General features: G+C 47.3%; 1 protein-coding gene across 6 annotated transcripts in view; it reads right to left on the bottom strand.

Annotated features, from left to right (window-relative positions):
- Positions 1–499: 499 nt before the first annotated feature.
- The window catches only part of LOC141273084 (uncharacterized), a 167,467-nt gene continuing 148,846 nt past the window's right edge, over positions 500–19,120 (bottom strand). For all 6 annotated transcript variants that reach the window (XM_073684447.1, XM_073684450.1, XM_073684446.1 and 3 more), the window contains 6 exons: positions 4,088–4,261; positions 3,887–4,010; positions 3,568–3,707; positions 2,388–2,552; positions 2,185–2,305; positions 500–1,922 (listed from right to left, as the gene is read on the bottom strand). In XM_073684447.1, the coding sequence (XP_073540548.1) occupies positions 829–1,922; positions 2,185–2,305; positions 2,388–2,552; positions 3,568–3,707; positions 3,887–4,010; positions 4,088–4,261 (1,818 nt within the window). In that variant the 3' untranslated portion in view covers positions 500–828. The remainder of the gene's footprint in view (positions 1,923–2,184; positions 2,306–2,387; positions 2,553–3,567; positions 3,708–3,886; positions 4,011–4,087; positions 4,262–19,120) is intronic.

Genomic DNA, 19,120 nt, shown 5'->3' with positions numbered 1-19,120 from the left:
ATTCAATTAATACTATAGATGTGTTGGACTTTTGTTTTTTTTACTATTGTGCATTGGGGTGTGTGACCCCACCCTCGGCTGTGCACCCTTATCCAACCAGCTTTACAAGACCAGTTTTAATTAGAGCTCAGTCTGGATCCTGTCTCTTCCCCAGTTCATTTGAGGCCTGTCTGGGCACATGGGGAGGGTAATCACTAGAGTTAGGGACCAACTATATCCGGTCACCTTATCATGATTGGATGGATTTTACACTTTTTGATCAAAAAAATTAACTTGTACCTAATCTTTGTTTTTGTAACTAGCAATAGTGGGATTTACATAGTCATTAATCAGTATCGTGTATTTATATATAAACACACAGTCAATCAATAGTAAAAAGGAATCTCTTTATTTCTTGGATATCCTCTAAGGAACAATAGACAGCACCAAGGAAGAAAATGTATTATTGAACATTATAGTCATTTCAAAGAAATGGATCTTGAATAATATGGAGATTAACGAACATTAGCTCAATACTTGACCCCATTCTTGCCAGTCCCAGTATCTAAAATTGCCACCTGTAACAGCATTTCATATCTCTCTTTTTTGATCCTATACTGTCATCCAATGCCCTCTCATTCAGCTGCCTGTAATAGGAAAATAGACATGCTCGCCTCGTAAATTTTTCTTTGAGGTCTCTGAAGGATCTATAAACATCTATATACATTCAAGACCATTCCATAGACAATAAAGTGATATTAGTTGTTGAGAGTTTTCACAGTATATCAATGCACACAGGTTATAAAATCTAGTGGAAATGAACAGTGGAGATGGTCATACTGTTGCCCACTATTTAGGTTTCATTGATTTATTTTTCGCATGTGTCTTTTGATGCCGGAGCATGTATTTTGAGGAGATAAAAGGTTTCCCACATTCTGGACACGAGTATGGCTTCTCTCCTGTGTGGGTCATCTTATGTTCAGTTAGGCTTGATTGGCGTAAAAAACCCTTTCCACATTCAGGACAATTAAATGGCTTCTCACCAGCATGAGATTTCTGATGTCTCAAAAGATTATAGAGACAAGGAAAATACTTGTCACATTCTTCACACTTGAATAACTCTTCTGTGTGAATCACCACATGCGCTCTGAGACTGGTACTTCGATTAAAACATTTTCCACATTCTGGACACTCAAACGGTTTCTCCCCTGTGTGAGTGCGGAGATGTTTCTCCAAATGCGACTGGTAGACAAAGCATTTTCCACACTCAGGACATAGCATTGTTTGTCCTGTATGAAATCTTTGATGGGAAACAAGGTGTGATTTATACCTAAACGTCTTGTCACACTCCGAGCAAGGGAAGGGTCTTTCACCAGTGTGAACTCTGTAATGCGCCTGAAGGTTTCCAATAGTACTAAAGCATTTGCCACATTCTGAGCATTGGTGAGGCTTCTCTCCTGTGTGGACTCTCATATGAGTCTTTTGTCTGTCCTTGGAAGGGAAAACTTTATCACATTCTGAACATGGGAAGATTATTGACAAGGTATGTATCCTGAGATGAACGTCAAGATTTCCCTTTACAGAAAAACTACAATCACACTCTGGGCAAGGAAATGGCCTCTTTTTTCTGCCCACACCTCTCCGGTCTAATAGACATTTTTCGCACAACGTTTCGCTCCCAATAGAATCAGTATCTGTCTCAATCAGCCCGACATCACTTCTCTTAAACTCTTTTCCACATTTACTGCACAGTACTGGTGTCGGCTCTTTATGCTTCTTTTTTTGTTTTCCAATATTTGATTGTTTCTGAAAATATTTTGTGGACTTGACGGCATTGTGTGGTAGGGTGCCTGTCAGGACACAGGAGCTCTCCAAGGAATCTTTTCCATATTCGTGACATTCAAGTGGGCTTGCTTTATTGGAATCAAGGGAAGAAGGTTTATCTGTGGGTAAGAAACCTATAGTTATGAGTAAGTAAAAAAGATGCCAAATAACTGCATTATATAAAGTTAGAAATAGCACCAGCCTTTCCTAAACCTTAGCCATTATTCTTGTCAGCATTCCATAATGTACAGTATTCATGGGGTAAAATGTGTTCAGTGTTCTCCACCATTTGTCCCCGACAAGGCTTTTGATTAAGCAGAGGTGGCGCAACTTCATCTATGCGTCACATCACACAGATGATGCGTACCAGCTCTGACTTACCATAAGACTGAAATATTTCAGTGTCCATCATGACGTCCTTGTACAGATCCTTGTGTTCTTCTACATACTCCCATTCATCCATGGAGAAATGTACAGTTATGTCTTCATATCTAATTGAAACCTGACAAACAATGACACAGTCATCCATACACTTTATCACTTGTGTTACTATATAACGTCCCAGTATCCCCAGCAGCGCTCACCTCTCCAGTCAGCACCTGTATGATCTTGTTGGTGAGAACTAAGATTTCTCCATCCTTCTTTTTCTCATGTATCATTGATGGAGATGATTCAGTGATCAATCCTGACACGTGGTCTGTACCACTGGGTGTGGTGACATTGCCATGATTCCACATAACTATATATTTCTGTACAATGTAATAATATACAGAATTTTATTTCTATGCAAAATTAACTACTATTGGTGCATAACAATGTCACATAAAAACACAAAATTACACGGGTATGGGTATAGTAACTTAGAAAAATATTTTGCATCCATTTTATAACAGGTGTGGTGGTTGGTGGTGTTTGCTTGCACTGGTGGTACTACTACTGACAAATGTAAGAAAAACATGGAATAAGATATACATTACCCCCATAATGACTTCTATTGCACTGCCTTGTTATGGAGGCACTTCAGTGAAGACTGCAGCTCTGTGTGCAGTAAATCCTGATGCCTCGGCTGTCCATAACAGTCTTAGGCATCAGCCATTGATCGGAGACCAAGAAAGCTGTTCTCTGATCACTGAACCTTGTAGAAGTCAAATCTCATAATATTGCACTGTGTCTATTGCAGGAGAAAACCCTTTTCTCATTTCCTCTATGTAAAAATTAGAAATTGATAGATATAAAAAATAAACAATAATTCCTATTGATCCGTTATTTTTACTGAATCATATGCCGTAGAAAAAAAATATGGAGTAATTGCGTTTTTTTTCCATTCCTCCTACCAGGAAAGATTTAAATCCCGAGCAATCACTGATACATTATATGTACCCCCAAAATACTGCTACGAAAAACATTTCTCGTCATCCTGTAATGTGATACTGAAAAATTACTTGGCCGTTAAGTTTCAAAACATGTGTTTCTGAGCTCGGAGACTATATGGAGCAGCGATGTATGCCGTTGATATTACGTTACCGCTGCTGCAAAAATACCAGGACCAAAGCAGTGGTGGGGAGTGTGCGCTGGACCCAGGGAGGGTGAACACATGCTGAGTTTGTTTTATGTATTTCACACAGTTTGGGAACAACTTTCCTTGAAGTGTGAAAGTGAACAACCCCTTTAACAGTTAAATATTTGAAGAAGGCTGAAACAAACAAGGATATTATTTAGTCTTTATTGATTGAACAAAAGGTGAAAACCTTCCACATTCCTCACCTCTTTAGTCAGTAGGTCTATGAGTTCTTTATTGAGGTGCAATATCTTCTCAACCACAAGATTTTTGTCATTATCAGTTGTCTTTGAGTCACTTACTTTCTCCAGTAATGTGCTATGTAATATTTTATCATTATAATCACCTTAAAACAAGAAAAAAATATATCATCTATTGCTGAACAAAGGTCTCAACGCTTCTCCTAAGTAGACGAGGGTACACTAGATCATAAATCTATTTACATCTGAAAATACAAAGAAGTGGCTTGTATAGGAAACTTTTTAGCTATGCTTTTTGCTAACCCCAAAATAAGGTTCTTCTCACCGATAGATTTAAGAAGAATGATATTCTCCATCAAGACATTCTTGTAGAGGTTCTTGTGTTCTTCTACGTGTTCCCACACTTCTCTGGTGAAAAATACTGTGGTGTCTTCATATCTTATAGGAACCTGACACACACAATGATACAAGTCATTATCTATTTACTTCTAAAGGTGTCATTCACTTATGTGCTACCAACACTCACCTCCCCGGTCAGAAGCTCAATGATCTTTCTTGTGAGATCTAGGATCTTCTCATCATTCTTCGTCTCTCGAATCAATGATGCGGCCGGTTTATCAGTAATTCTCACTCCATCTGGCACTGTGAACCAGCTAGTGCTTCTTAATGAGTCCCCAAAAGTCTTCAAGAGAACATAGCCCTAATTTAGGAAACAAGGCAAATAGAAATTTTTGAAAATGGTGAAATAGAAGTTAAATAGGATGCACACAGTGTTATTCAACTGTTTAGGGTATCAGAGTATTACTTTACAGTTTTTCCTTCAAACTTTAGCAAATAAAATAGGTATAGACACACTTTTTGTCAGATTTAATACCACATGGACGTCATCATTTACACTGGAGCTTGAGAAAGTGAATTTTGTAACTGCCTGCAATGGAGGACTGGATTGCATTGTGTCCTGTGTATTCTGGTTGGGTGACCAATGCTTTTAGTTCAAAAGTACAATGCTCCTGCTGCATAAAAAATGGTGAACCCACCACTGCAGAGACCCCTCATTACAGGGAAGCACCTCATGCTCTCTAGAGGCATCAATCTTTAGTGGCAATGACAACACTACCAAGGCTCGTACATTGTGCATATATCTACAGGGCCATAGTTGTATGCCTGTGTTTAAATGGGAGGTTTCTATGTATGAGAAGGAGGGCTTTCAGTTCTGCATCAACTCACTCACAAAGTGTGTCTGGAATAGGTGCATACCAAATTTGCAGGATAATTTGCAATTTTTTTTTAAAAAACAAGTTTTGTGACTTTTTTTTACATTAGAAAACTGACTCAGAGGTAATGATGCATCCCCCCATTGAATATAATGGCAGCCCATGTACAATGGCTCCATCCATGATATACATAGCTACCCTGTTCGTTATAACAAGTTCAACTTAACTGGACAGTTCAAGTACACCAGTGTTTAACACGCAGTATCTGGCACAGCACCCAACAGTTCCATCAACACCGTACATTTCAAGCCTCTGCTCACACTCAGCTCGGACTTTCCCTAGACTTGATCCACTTGTCAGCCCCAGGGATTTGTCGTCCAGCACCACAGCATTCCCAAGATTTGTTACATTCCTCTCACACATTTCCCATCCTGGCTTCATCTGTATGAAAAGGATTAAGGCACAATTCCCAGTGCCTAGTTTGTGCATTGGCCCGGACATTACAGGAATTTTCACAGGAAATTTGGTAGGACTTCTGCCAAGCCTTACCTGTTCTTAAGGGAGCAGCTCAAGTAGACGATCTGAATGCCTGTTTAAAATCTTTTAATCTATGGAGACATATTCAGAAGCTAACTGACTTCTAATACAGTGGGGGAAATAAGTATTTGATCCCTTGCTGTTTTTGTAAATTTGCCCACTGACAAAGACATGAATAGTCTATAATTTTTAAGAGTAGGTTAATTTTAACATTGAGAGAAGAAAAAAAAAATCAAGAAAATCACATTGTATAAATTAGATAATTTTTTTTGCATTTTGCAGTGAGAAATAAGCATTTGATCTTCTACAAACCATTATGAGTTCTGGCTCCTACAGACCATTTAGACTCCTAATCAACTTGTTACCTGCATTAAGGACAGCTGTCTTACATAGTCACCTGTGTAAAAGACTACTGTACACAGACTCAATTAATCAGTCAGACTCAAACCTCTACAACATGGGTAAGACCAAAGAGCTTTCTAAGGATGTAAGGGACAAGATCATAGACCTGCACAAAGCTGGAATACAAAACCATAAGTAAGACTCTAGGTGAGAAGGAGACAACTGTTGGTGCAATAGTAAGAAAATGGAAGAAATACAAAATGACTGCCAATTGATATCGATCTGGGGCACCATGCAAAATCTCACCTTGTGGGGTATCCTTGATCATGAGGAGGGAGAGATCAGCCTAAAACTACATGGGGGAACTTGTTAATGATCTCAAGGCCTTAATGGTTTAAAATCCTGCAGTGCCCGCAGGTCCCCCTGCTCAAGAAGGCACATGTGCAGGACCATCTGAAGTTTGTCATTGAACACCTGGATGATTCTGTGAGTTATTGGGCGAAGGTGCTGTGGTCAGATGAGACAAAAATTGAGCGCTTTGGCATTAACTCAACTCGCCGTGTTTGGAGGAAGAAGGAGGATGAGTACAACCCTAAGAACATCGTCCCAATCGTGAAGCATGGTGGGGAAAACATTATACTTTGGGGGTGCATTTCTGCAAAGGGGACATGACGACTGAACCGTACTGAAGGGAAGATGAATGGGGTCATGTATCGCAAGATTTTGGCCAACAACCTCCTTCAGCCGCTGCTTGCTCCCTGCAAGCCACATCCTCCTCCGAACCTTGGGGAACACTGCACATCAGGAGTACAGCTGCCTCCCACCCTCGTCCACCTCGACTCTCCCGCAGACAAAGGTACTGTTGCTACAGGCTGTTACCAGCCACTGGCCACCTTATAGCACTGCTGTGCTCTATTACCATCAATAGTAAGCTATTCTGAACATCTTACCCACAAGAACCCACTATATTTTATATCAGGGGGGAGGGGTTAAAATCCCCATTAGCCAATTTTAACCACATATGGTCAATCACTAACAGGTGCCTACTTTAGGTTTGTCCCAACTATATGTATGGTATACTGAGCCTAATACACACAGTTAAACCCCTTGTTTTTTCCCACAGGATATTACCTATACTCTGCTGCTATAATCCTAGTACCATTCTGAAAAATCAAACCACCCCTCATAAGGTAACTGAGGTTCTATTCATCAGCCTCCTCAGCTCTCAGTGTCCTTACGTACTGCATTTTATCTACAGACTAACGAACCGCTGGGGACCCTTGACCAGCCCGGACCTTATCCTACCCTCACTTAACAGTAAGGTAATGCGGCACTATTAAGGTTAATAGGATCATTTTAGGTACACCATTTAACCTTTACCCATTTTAATCTATATTGCTTGCTTTTTTAGAACTTCAAATCTGCGCAGATAGACCCCACTTCTACTTCTCAGGATTACATTGGATACCTAAGTAATCCGCCCTCAACGTTTTATATCCTTTCTCATTTTAACTAGTGTTTTTATACATTCTATTCCTAATAAAAATTAATTTTATTGCATTATCTGGTCTATGCCTTCCATATCTGTCCCCCCTCTGATACCAGCACAAGTTCTACTATTTTTATATAAATATCCAAGGGTGCCCAAACTTTTGCATTGGCTTATTTTCCTTTTGGTAACTTTTAAAAGGAAAAAAATTACTATACAATATATATATATATATATATATATATATATATATATATATATATATATATATATATATATATATATATATACACACATACAGTACAGACCAAAAGTTTGGACACATCTTCTCATTTAAAGATTTTTCTGTATTTTCATGACTTTGAAAATTGTACATTCACACTGAAGGCATCAAAACTATGAATTAACACATGCGGAATTATATACTTAACAAAAAAGTGCGAAACAACTGAGAATATGTCTTATATTCTAGGTTCTTCAAAGTAGCCACCTTTTGCTTTGATGACTGCTTTGCACACTCTTGGCATTCTCTTGATGAGCTTCAAGAGGTAGTCACCGGAAATGGTCTTCCAACAATCTTGAAGCAGTTCCCAGAGATGCTTAGCACTTGTTGGCCCTTTTGCCTTCACTCTGCGGTCCAGCTCACCCCAAACCATCTCGATTGGGTTCAGGTCTGGTGACTGTGGAGGCCAGGTCATCTAGCGTAGCACCCCATCACTCTCCCTCTTGGTCAAATAGCCCTTACACAGCCTGGAGGTGTTTTTGGGGTCATTGTCCTGTTGGAAAATAAATGATGGTCCAACTAAACGCAAACCGGATGGAATAGCATGCCGCTGCAAGATGCTGTGGTAGCCATGCTGGTTCAGTATGCCTTCAATTTTGAATAAATCCCCAACAGTGTCACCAGCAAAGCACCCCCACACCATCACACCTCCTCCTCCATGCTTCATGGTGGGAACCAAGCATGTAGAGTCCATCCGTTCATCTTTTCTGCGTCGCACAAAGACATGGTGGTTGGAACCAAAGATCTCAAATTTGGACTCATCAGACCAAAGCACAGATTTCCACTGGTCTAATGTCCATTCCTTGTGTTCTTTAGCCCAAACAAGTCTCTTCTGCTTGTTGCATGTCCTTAGCAGTGGTTTCCTAGCAGCTGTTTTACCATGAAGGCCTGCTGCACAAAGTCTCCTCTTAACAGTTGTTGAAGAGATGTGTCTGCTGCTAGAACTCTGTGTGGAATTGACCTGGTCTCTAATCTGAGCTGCTGTTAACCTGCGATTTCTGAGGCTGGTGACTCGGATAAACTTATCCTCAGAAGCAGAGGTGACTCTTGGTTTTCCTTTCCTGGGGTGGTCCTCATGTGAGCCAGTTTCTTTGTAGCGCTTGATGGTTTTTGCAACTGCACTTGGGGACACTTTCAAAGTTTTCCCAATTTTTCGGACTGACTGACCTTCATTTCTTAAAGTAATGATGGCCACTCTATTTTCTTTACTTAGCTGATTTTTTCTTGCCATAATACAAATTCTAACAGTCTATTCAGTAGGAGTGTCAGCTGTGTATCCACCAGACTTCTGCACAACACAACTGATGGTCCCAACCCCATTTATAAGGCAAGAAATCCCACTTATTAAACCTGACAGGGCACACCTGTGAAGTGAAAACCATTTCCGGTGACTACCTCTTAAAGCTCATCAAGAGAATGCCAAGAGTGTGCAAAGCAGTTGACTCACCCCCTGGGCCAGTGCTGTAGTGCGGCGCGCGTGCGCGCGGGGGATACCCGGAGCCGGATCCGATGGGGGTAGTAGTCTTCGTGTGGCGGTGACCCGGTCCGCGCCCAGGGTGGTCAAACTTAGTGGCGGTTATTGGTATGATGGTATTAGTGTCCGACTACGCCACCCGTTGAATGCGGTTATGAAACCGCCGCTGCAGGGCAGACCGCTGAGGCCGGTGGTATAGGTGTGCAGCAATGTTGATATAACCCCCAACGGGAGAGGTATGGCCTCAGGGCAGCGGATGTGGATGATGTTGGGAGTGATGGTGTGGATGTCCCAGCACTAACGGTGCGACAAGGATGCACGGAAACGCGAGGGTACAGTTCAGGGTCTTTACTGATGGTACAAGGCAAATTCCCCCGGGAGTACTGGCTAGTAGTTGGGGCCTGGTTAGTCTGCGAGTAAGCCGGAGTCCCCCTGGCCAGGTGGAGTTGTAGGCCTTCCCGTTAGTCTGTACCCTTCCTGGCTACCCTGCTTTCGGTGGTTACAAGTAGCCCACGTCCCTGGGTATACCGTGTGGTGCTCACCCGTATGGCTGGTGACCTGGGGCCTCCTGTTAGCCTCCGCTCCGGGATGGCGGTGCTGGTCCCTTCGTTGTGACTGAGCCTCCGGGCTTTTATGGCCAGAGGACCTGGAATCCCCTGCCGGATGGATTCTGCTGCTGGGTATATCTTAGTCCCCACAGCCTCGGACTCCTGTGTCCGGTTTTTGTACCTTCTCCCAGGGCGAGTTCTGCACAGCTCCAGCCCCTGGCGCTTCTCCTTGGCTCCTACAGAGCTCCTGATGTCTATCTGTCCCTGTTTCTGCGTGTCCAGACCAGACTCCGTCTCTGTCTGGAACTCCTCTCTCTAACCCTGCTTCAGCCCCAGTTTATATAGGGGAAGTTCTTCCCCTCCCAGGACTGGGCAGGAGGTGTGGCATGCTTAGGATTCCTGCCCAGGAGACCTCCCACCTGCTCACAGACGTAATACTGCTATTACTGTGGAAACCAGACCCCTGGGGTGCCACATTCCCCCCTAGTGAAATTTAGTACTCCCGGACTAAACATAACAGGGTATAAACAATAACAATTAAATACATGAGATGGTCACGGCGTGTCCGTAACCGGGAAGCAATAAGGGTGTCCATTTCACCAAAGAACAGGGAGCCGTAACCAGGTAGGGGTCTGTCCTGCCCCGAGTCTTTAACAGTCTGTAGTCCATTCCTGGGTTACGCTCCAAACATATTTACAACAGAGTTCCGGTTACTCACTGTCCATAACCTGTCAGTCCATATAAAGAAACCTGTAACTGAAAAACATAATTAGCAACGGCTACAACAAAACAGGTAAACATAAAATAGTTAAAGCAACTAGCCAACTTAGATTCTCCAACGTACGGGCATCTGGCCTCTGGTAACCCTAGTGGACCTACGGAGCTCACTAACTGGTCCTGCACTACAGGGTGTAGGAGGTGTTATGGGCAGGCTGGGCAGCTTTCTGCGCACTCTTTGGCTCACTAGGGGCACGGCAGGCTCACTACTAGCAGAGGGTTGATCCTCCTGTACTGCTGGTGTGGACTCTTCTGCCTCTTGGGCCGGCTGCTCTTCCAGCTCTACTGGTTCTTCTGTAGGCACTTGCAGGGCTGGCTGGAGAAAGGTGAGGACGGGTACCATGACAGCACCGTTTACTTGTGTCCAAGACCGGGGGAAGTCTCCGAGTACAGTCCTGATCATTTCTTCCCTTTCCTCTGCGGGTCGAGGGTTTTCTTGATCTTCTTCTTCAGGGCTTTGCAGCTGCTCGGGACACTTCTTCAGGTGGTCTCTGGAGACAACGGCTGTGGTTTCTCCTCCATCCTTACTGATCACGCAAATCTTTGGGCTCTCATGGCTTGATGGCAGTACGGTGTACGGGTCCTCCTCCCACTGGTCGTCCAACTTGTGGAGCCGTCTTTTCCTCTTCAAGACCTGCTCTCCAGGTACCAGGGGAACAGCGGGAGCATACTGATTATAAGCCCTCTCTTGCCTTTCTCTAGCTTGAGACAGACTTCGCTCCACGCTCTCCTGCACTTTCCGATACTGCTGCCGCCGCCCTGTATCCCAATCTGCCTCTGGCGAGGTGTCCTCGGGCGTCAGGACTCCCATATCCCGGTCGATAGGCAGCTTACCAGGTCTCGCTCTCATTAGGTAAGCCGGGGTACAGTTGGTAGAACCTACAGGGATGTGGTTGTATAGGTCCACCAGATCAGGCAGCTTCTCAGGCCACATACTGCGTTCTTCCAGGGGCAATGTTTTCAGGAGGTCTATCACCACCTGGTTCATCTTCTCGCAGAGTCCATTAGTTTGTGGGTGATAGGGCGTTGTTCTTATCTTCGTGCAGCCATACAGGTTGCAGAACTCCTGGAAGACTTCCGCTTCGAAGGCTGGCCCTTGGTCTGTCAGCACTTGGTCCGGGTACCCGTTTGGACGGCAGAAGTGCTGCTGGAAGGCTCTAGCTGCTGTTTGAGCCGTTAAGTCCTTGACCGGGACCACCACCAGGAACCGGGAGTAATGATCTATGATTGTGAGGGCGTAAACATACCCAGATCTGCTTGGAGCCAGTTTCACATGGTCCAGGGCTACCAGTTCCAGTGGCTGTCGGGTGATGATGGGCTGCAAGGGAGTCTTCTGGCTGGCACGGTCCTTCCTTCTTAGGTGGCACGGTCCACAGTCTCTGCACCACCTCTCGATGGCTCCTCTCATGCCTACCCAGTAGAACCGTTCACGCAATAAGAACTCCAGCTTCTTCCACCCGAAATGTCCTGCTCCGTTGTGGTACGCCTCCAGAATCATAGCCGCGTCTCGTCTGGGGACCACTACCTGCCAGGTCAACTCATGCGTTCGAGAGTTAACCATTCTACGGCACAACTTCTCCCTGTAGAGGAACAGCCTACTTTTCTCCTTCCACAGTTGCTTAGTCTCCTCTGGGGCGTCTGGGTCCAGACTGGCATCGGCTTGGGTCAGCATTTCCTTCACCAGGCGGACTGCAGGATCACTGTCTTGCGTCTCCGCCCAGTTGTAGTGGGGCAAGGGATTGAACGTCGCGGAGCGCCTGTCCTTCACACGGCTGGAATACAGGGTAATCCCATGACGGTGGAACGCAGGGAGCTCAACTTCTTCCAGATCTTCTGGATCTTCCCCTACGTCCGGTAAGTTCGGCATTCTAGACAGGGCATCCGCATTGGCATTTGAGCGTCCTGCCCGGTATTTGATGGTGAATTCAAAGTTGGACAGGCGAGCCATCCATCTCTGTTCCAGAGCACCGAGCCTTGCAGTGTCCAGGTGTGTCAACGGGTTGTTATCCGTGTACACGATGAATTTGGAGGAGGCAAGGTAATGCTTGAAACGTTCGGTCACTGCCCACACTACTGCCAGGAACTCCAGCTTGAATGAGCTATAATTCTCAGGGTTCCTCTCGGTGGGTCGTAGCTTTCGGCTAGCGTAAGCGATTACCCGTTCTTTTCCTTGCTGGATCTGGGACAGCACGGCTCCTAGCCCGATGTTACTTGCGTCCGTGTGGAGGATAAAGGGCTGGCTGTAGTCTGGATATGCCAGGATTTCATCCCCCTGGAGGGCCATCTTCAGCTGGCAAAAGGACTCCTCTTCCAGCTTTTCCCACCTGAAGGGCGGCTTCTGGTTTTTGGCTTTTCGAGATTGACCTATCAGGAGGTCCTGCATAGGGGCTGCCATTTTGGTGAAACCGGGAATGAATCTTCGGTAGTAGCCTACCAACCCGAGGAACTGCCGCACTTCCTTTATGCTGGAGGGTCTTGGCCAGTCCTTAATCACGGTGATCTTATCAGGGTCAGGAGCCACTCCGTCAGCACTCACCACGTGTCCCAGGTATTGCACCTTTGGTTTCAGGAGATGACACTTGGAGGGTTTCACCTTTAGGCCGTAGTTTGCCAGAGCTTCGAACACTTCTGCCAGGTGTTTCAGGTGGTCCTCGTAGGTCTTGGAATAGACGATGACATCGTCCAGGTATAACAGGACCGTCTCGAAGTTCCGGTGTCCCAGACAGCATTCCATCAACCGTTGGAAGGTTCCTGGTGCGTTGCAGAGCCCGAACGGCATGCAGTTAAATTCGCTGAGACCCATCGGGGTGGTGAATGCGGTCTTCTCCCGGTCTGCCTCTGCTACAGGAACCTGCCAGTACCCGCTAGTGAGATCCAAAGTAGAGAAGAAGTTAGCAGATTTTAATGCAGCTAAGGACTCTTCTATCCTTGGTAACGGGTACGCATCTTTGTGTGTGATACGGTTGACCTTCCTGTAGTCTACACACATTCTCATAGTGTTGTCCTTCTTTTTCACTAAGACTAGTGGAGCTGCCCAGGGGCTACAGCTGTCTCTGATTACCCCAGCCTCCTTCATGTCTCTAAGCATCCCCTTGGCGTGTTGGTAGTGTGCAGGGGGTACGGGTCGGTATCTCTCCTTTATGGGAGGATGGTCTCCCGTGGGGATGTGGTGTTCTACCCCCTTTACTCGCCCGAAGTCTAACGGGTGTTTACTAAACACTCTCTCGTACTCTTGAACCACCCGATAGACTCCTTGTTTCTGGTGTGAGGGAGTGGAGTCGGTACCCAGATGTAGTTGCTGACACCAGTCCCCCACTGGTTTCTTAGAGCCGTTGCCTTCCTCTGGTTGAGATGGAGGCAAGGGTTCCACGGCCTGTACAGAATTCTGGTTTATGGTGAACAATTTAGCTAGCGTGGCATACCGGGGCAGGTGTACTTCTCTCTCACCGATATTTATGATGCGAACGGGCACCCTCCCATGGCGTACATCGACCACCCCCCGTGCTGTCAAAATGGTGGGCCTACTGTCTGAGTAGACGGGTTCTACCATTGCTTGGTAGTCTCTACCTCTTAGACCAATAGCTGCCCGGCACCAAATCATCATCTCACTTTTTGGGGGCATGGCAATAGGGAACGGGTCACACATTCTCACGCTACCTATCTCACCACCAGATAGTTCCACCTGTTGCCGCTTCATCAGTGCCCGGATCTCTTTTTGGAGCACACACTGCTGGCCGGAACTGGCGTTCTTGGCAACCTGCTGTAAAATGAGAATCACCTCTGCAAGACAATTTTCAATTACATTGGTTCCCAGGGTGATTCTAGGGTGACTCTCATGACGGTCTATGTCCACTATAATCAGTCCTTGTGCCGCCAGTTCGACTTTACCGATTTTAATGGTCACCTCCTTGAATCCCACCTGCGGCACGGGCTGACCATTGCTGGCGATGATACTCAGGTCGTCGTCTGGGTAGCGGGTTATGTCCGAATCATTCCAGTACTGCTTGAAGAGCACGTACGGGATGGTGGTGACCTGTGACCCCGTGTCTAGTAGGGCACTCATAGGAATGCCATCCAGTACCACAGGCAAGATTGGACGTCCCCCTACGTATTTATCACGCCAGTTTGATGGGCCTGATGGTCTTATGCCTGGGGGTTGGCCCTCTACCCCAGGTTGTGCCCGTTTAAATGACAGTACCTTGCCACATGTTCGGGTTGATTGCAGCGGCGGCAAATAGGTCGTCCGTCCTCGTTGTATCGATCGCTGGGTCTTCCTCTGGCCGGTGGGGTCCTCCTTGGTCGGCGCCACGGGATGTCCTCCGGTCCGGATGCCAGCTCGATCTTCCCTGCAGTAGAAACCTGTAAAGACTGCACAGTTCGGGTTAGCGCGGCAACGCTTTTAGTTAGCTCTTGGACCTGATGGTGCAGGTCTGTAGCCGGGTCACTGTTTAAAGCCTGCGCATCAGCTCCCACAGGCCCTGCAGACAAGGGCGCCGTCTGCTGGTGATAAGTGATAGCAGGGCGCCTGTGGGTCACAGCGCCACCTGGTGCCGGTTCTCGGAGCACCCGGATGGCTCTGTCCTTGAACTGTCCAAAGTCCAGGTCAGGGTCCTGTAAGGCCATTGCCCGCAACTGGGTTCGGTGGGCATTGCACAGTAGACCCTCAATGAATTGTTCAGTCAACAGCTTATCTTCATTTCCCACGCTGTCAGGGTCTGCCTGCTTAATGGCTCTCAGGGCCTCTTGTAGGTTTAGAGCATAGTCTCTTATACTCTCATGTGCCCGTTGTTTGCACCCATAAAATCTTAGTTTTATTTCGGCTGAGGTGCGGGTGTCAAATGTGTCTTTCAGCCGGGTTAGTATGTCTCTGACAGTCCTCTTCCTCCCAGGTGGCCAGGACTTTACCTCCCTTTGGGCTGCCCCGATTAATTGGGCCACCAGGATGCTCACTTTTTGCGCCTCCGTGAGGGGATACACCTGGAAGAGGCTATCCAGCCTTTCTCTGAAGTCATTTAGGGTATGTGACTCCCCTGAGTACTGGGGTAGCCAGGCTGCCCCCGGGATATAGGGCATGGTGAAAGGCATGACCGCAGCAGCGGTGGCGCTGGCGGCGGCTGTGGCGGTGAAGCTCTCCTCCGTATCAGACATCCTCCTCCCCCCTAGTGGACCGTGGCCTACCTTGCGATGATCCTCTTCCGTAGGCCGCGGCTCCGCAGTGGATCGTCAGGGTTGAGGACCTTCCGTCGTGCTCCTGTGACGTCGGCGTCTGCTGGGCTCCTTCCAGGACCTTACGCAACGTCCGGACGTGAGGCGGGGCTTCAGTTCTCGCGGGCTTTCGGAGTCCACGCCCCTCTTCTTCCCGCGCGGCGCCCTCAAGATGGCGTCCAATGGCGGGAAAACTCCACGGATGGCGGGAAGAAGGCAGAAGATGGCGTCGGATGGCGGGAATCGGCTCCAGATGGCGGGAAACAACTCCGGACGGCGGGAAACTTCACCACAGGTAAGTATAAAAGTCTCTTTTTTCAGGCACGCAGTACCTGGTGGTTGCGGGCACGTAATCCTGCCGACTACGCCAAAATTGACTCACCCCCTGGGCCAGTGCTGTAGTGCGGCGCGCGTGCGCGCGGGGGATACCCGGAGCCGGATCCGATGGGGGTAGTAGTCTTCGTGTGGCGGTGACCCGGTCCGCGCCCAGGGTGGTCAAACTTAGTGGCGGTTATTGGTATGATGGTATTAGTGTCCGACTACGCCACCCGTTGAATGCGGTTATGAAACCGCCGCTGCAGGGCAGACCGCTGAGGCCGGTGGTATAGGTGTGCAGCAATGTTGATATAACCCCCAACGGGAGAGGTATGGCCTCAGGGCAGCGGATGTGGATGATGTTGGGAGTGATGGTGTGGATGTCCCAGCACTAACGGTGCGACAAGGAAGCACGGAAACGCGAGGGTACAGTTCAGGGTCTTTACTGATGGTACAAGGCAAATTCCCCCGGGAGTACTGGCTAGTAGTTGGGGCCTGGTTAGTCTGCGAGTAAGCCGGAGTCCCCCTGGCCAGGTGGAGTTGTAGGCCTTCCCGTTAGTCTGTACCCTTCCTGGCTACCCTGCTTTCGGCGGTTACAAGTAGCCCACGTCCCTGGGTATACCGTGTGGTGCTCACCCGTATGGCTGGTGACCTGGGGCCTCCTGTTAGCCTCCGCTCCGGGATGGCGGTGCTGGTCCCTTCGTTGTGACTGAGCCTCCGGGCTTTTATGGCCAGAGGACCTGGAATCCCCTGCCGGATGGATTCTGCTGCTGGGTATATCTTAGTCCCCACAGCCTCGGACTCCTGTGTCCGGTTTTTGTACCTTCTCCCAGGGCGAGCTCTGCACAGCTCCAGCCCCTGGCGCTTCTCCTTGGCTCCTACAGAGCTCCTGATGTCTATCTGTCCCTGTTTCTGCGTGTCCAGACCAGACTCCGTCTCTGTCTGGAACTCCTCTCTCTAACCCTGCTTCAGCCCCAGTTTATATAGGGGAAGTTCTTCCCCTCCCAGGACTGGGCAGGAGGTGTGGCATGCTTAGGATTCCTGCCCAGGAGACCTCCCACCTGCTCACAGACGTAATACTGCTATTACTGTGGAAACCAGACCCCTGGGGTGCCACACAGTCATCAAAGCAAAAGGTGGCTACTTTGAAGAACCTAGAATGTAAGACATATTCTCAGTTGTTTCACACTTTTTTGTTAAGTATATAATCCCACATGTGTTAATTCATAGTTTTGATGCCTTCAGTGTGAATGTACAATTTTCAAAGTCATGAAAATACAAATAAATCTTTAAATGATAAAGTGTGACCAAACTTTTGGTCTGTACTGTATATATCTATATCTTTGTTGCCTAAAATACAAAAGAAATGTGTCATCTTTAACTTTAGGTCTTTTAGAGATCATTTCATCATCAACTTGCTTAACTGTTCACAATAACAATAATTTTGACCAGGGTTGCCCAAACTTTTACATGCCACTGTACTACTGCTGACAAATTTACACTCCACCTACTATGCCTCGGAAAGGACAGGTTCCTTACAAATCCCAATACTGGCTTAATTTCCTTCCTGGAAAATTTAATTCCTCGGTACTGAAGAGTATTGACCAAGTTTTCCCTGATATTTGTAACAATTTTAACAACCATCAGTTGCTTTGTGAACGAGCAATCCTAGCGCCTAAAAACGATAGTGTCAGCTCCATAAATCTACAAATACAGAGACTGCCCTGTCTAGCAACCACATACATGTCCATTGATTCAGTCATGGATAACAAGCTGCTATGTACCCATTGGAGTTCCTGAATTGTTTGGGGTCTTCTGGAATGCCACCACATAGGCTCACTTTAAAAACAGGAGCTCCGATAATGTTGCTTAGGAACCTTGACCCACCAAAATTGAGTAACTGCACAAGGTTGTGTGTTAAGAATCTCATGTCAAACGTTATTGAAGCTACTATTCTTATGGTAAACTGTAAGGGAGAAAATGTTTCATCCTGCGTATCTGACTCGCCCCCTGGGCCGAGGGGTTACTTGGTAGCCAAGCCGGTCAATGCTGGGGGATGTCACAGTGGCAGTGACCCGCTCCATGACCCAGGGAGGTCAATTAAAGGGAATGAATAAAAGGGGAATAAAGTTTTTAGAGATAATGTTCGTGACGCCATCTGAGGTATGCGGCTATATGGAGCCGCCGTTACGGTGCAGATTCTCTGGAGCTGATGGTGACGCAGCAGAGTTGGATCAGCTCTCCACAGGCAGAGCTTAGCTCCAGGGTAGTATAGATGTTGTAAAAGGTAGATGTTGCTGGTGCTCTGTAGTGCAGAGCTGGTCATGGTGCAGCAATAATTCTAGGACACAGTGGGGTGCAGTATTCAGATTTACTCACAGTTATTCAAGACCCCAGGTTACCAGCGCCAGTGTGTAACCTCCCACGTCGTCCTGCATTCACCAAGGAAGGGGTTCAGCAATCTCTCAAGTATCTGAGGAGTACTTAAACGGGACCCCGTTCTATGTGCATTCCTCGGTCACCCTCCTGCCCTGCGCCTCACAATCAGTGTCCCAAGCCAGTAGCCTCGGATCTTGTCGGGCGACGTGCAGTCCCTTGAATCCTATGCGGCCACCTTTTCGGTGATGTAATTGTAATTTTGGGCAACTGCACCTTGAAAGTACAGTAGCCTCCGGTTTTCTAGCTGAGCCTGGTTGTTCTCCACTAGTTTAGGGGCCGGTCCCCTCTGCGGCCTGATCCCTCCACGTCCATGTAGATTCGGGCGCACGGGTAGATTCCTGCACTTCCCGTGCCCCTGGGATCCCCTCTGTCTCTCTGGAGCCTTCCCTCTGCTCCCGTCCTCTCTCAGTCTGTCCTCCTGGGCCTCTCAGTCTAGGCCCACTCCTTCCTCCTCTCCTCCTGAACAGAGCTCCTACAGAGCTCCTGCTCCCAACACTCTCTCTCTCTTTTGACTCTCTCCTCAGACTGACCTGTCTCCCTCAAGATGGTTCCCTTCTTATACTCCTCCTGACTGTGCTCCCCTGTACTATTTCCTCCACCCACACCCACTACATGGTTCCCCCTCTCCTGGTTCCCCCCCTTCCAGCCAGGGACAGGGCTCAGCAGTGAGCAAGTGCATCTTGCCCTGCCTGCTGGTCTGGAATGGTGTAGTGTTGGATGCAGGTGGGTGGGTCCCGGGCAGTACTCCCTCCTTACCTGAGAGTGGGATACCACACCTCTGGGTGAGATGCAGTACCTATGTGGCGACTGAACCCGCAGGGGCTCCACATATCCCCTTGCTACCAAGCGACATGCCCTTCCATTTTAAGCATATGCAGTTCCCAATCCGACTTGCATTTGCTATGACTATAAACAAAGCACAAATCACTTAAAGTA

This window comes from Phyllobates terribilis, unplaced genomic scaffold (genome assembly GCF_046119375.1).
Source record: "Phyllobates terribilis strain yellow unplaced genomic scaffold, ASM4611937v1 Scaffold_5__5_contigs__length_657084704, whole genome shotgun sequence".
In the NCBI taxonomy this organism is placed as follows: domain Eukaryota; kingdom Metazoa; phylum Chordata; class Amphibia; order Anura; family Dendrobatidae; genus Phyllobates; species Phyllobates terribilis.
Note: the sequence above shows the minus strand (reverse complement) of the source record. Positions and strands in the feature narration are given on the sequence as shown.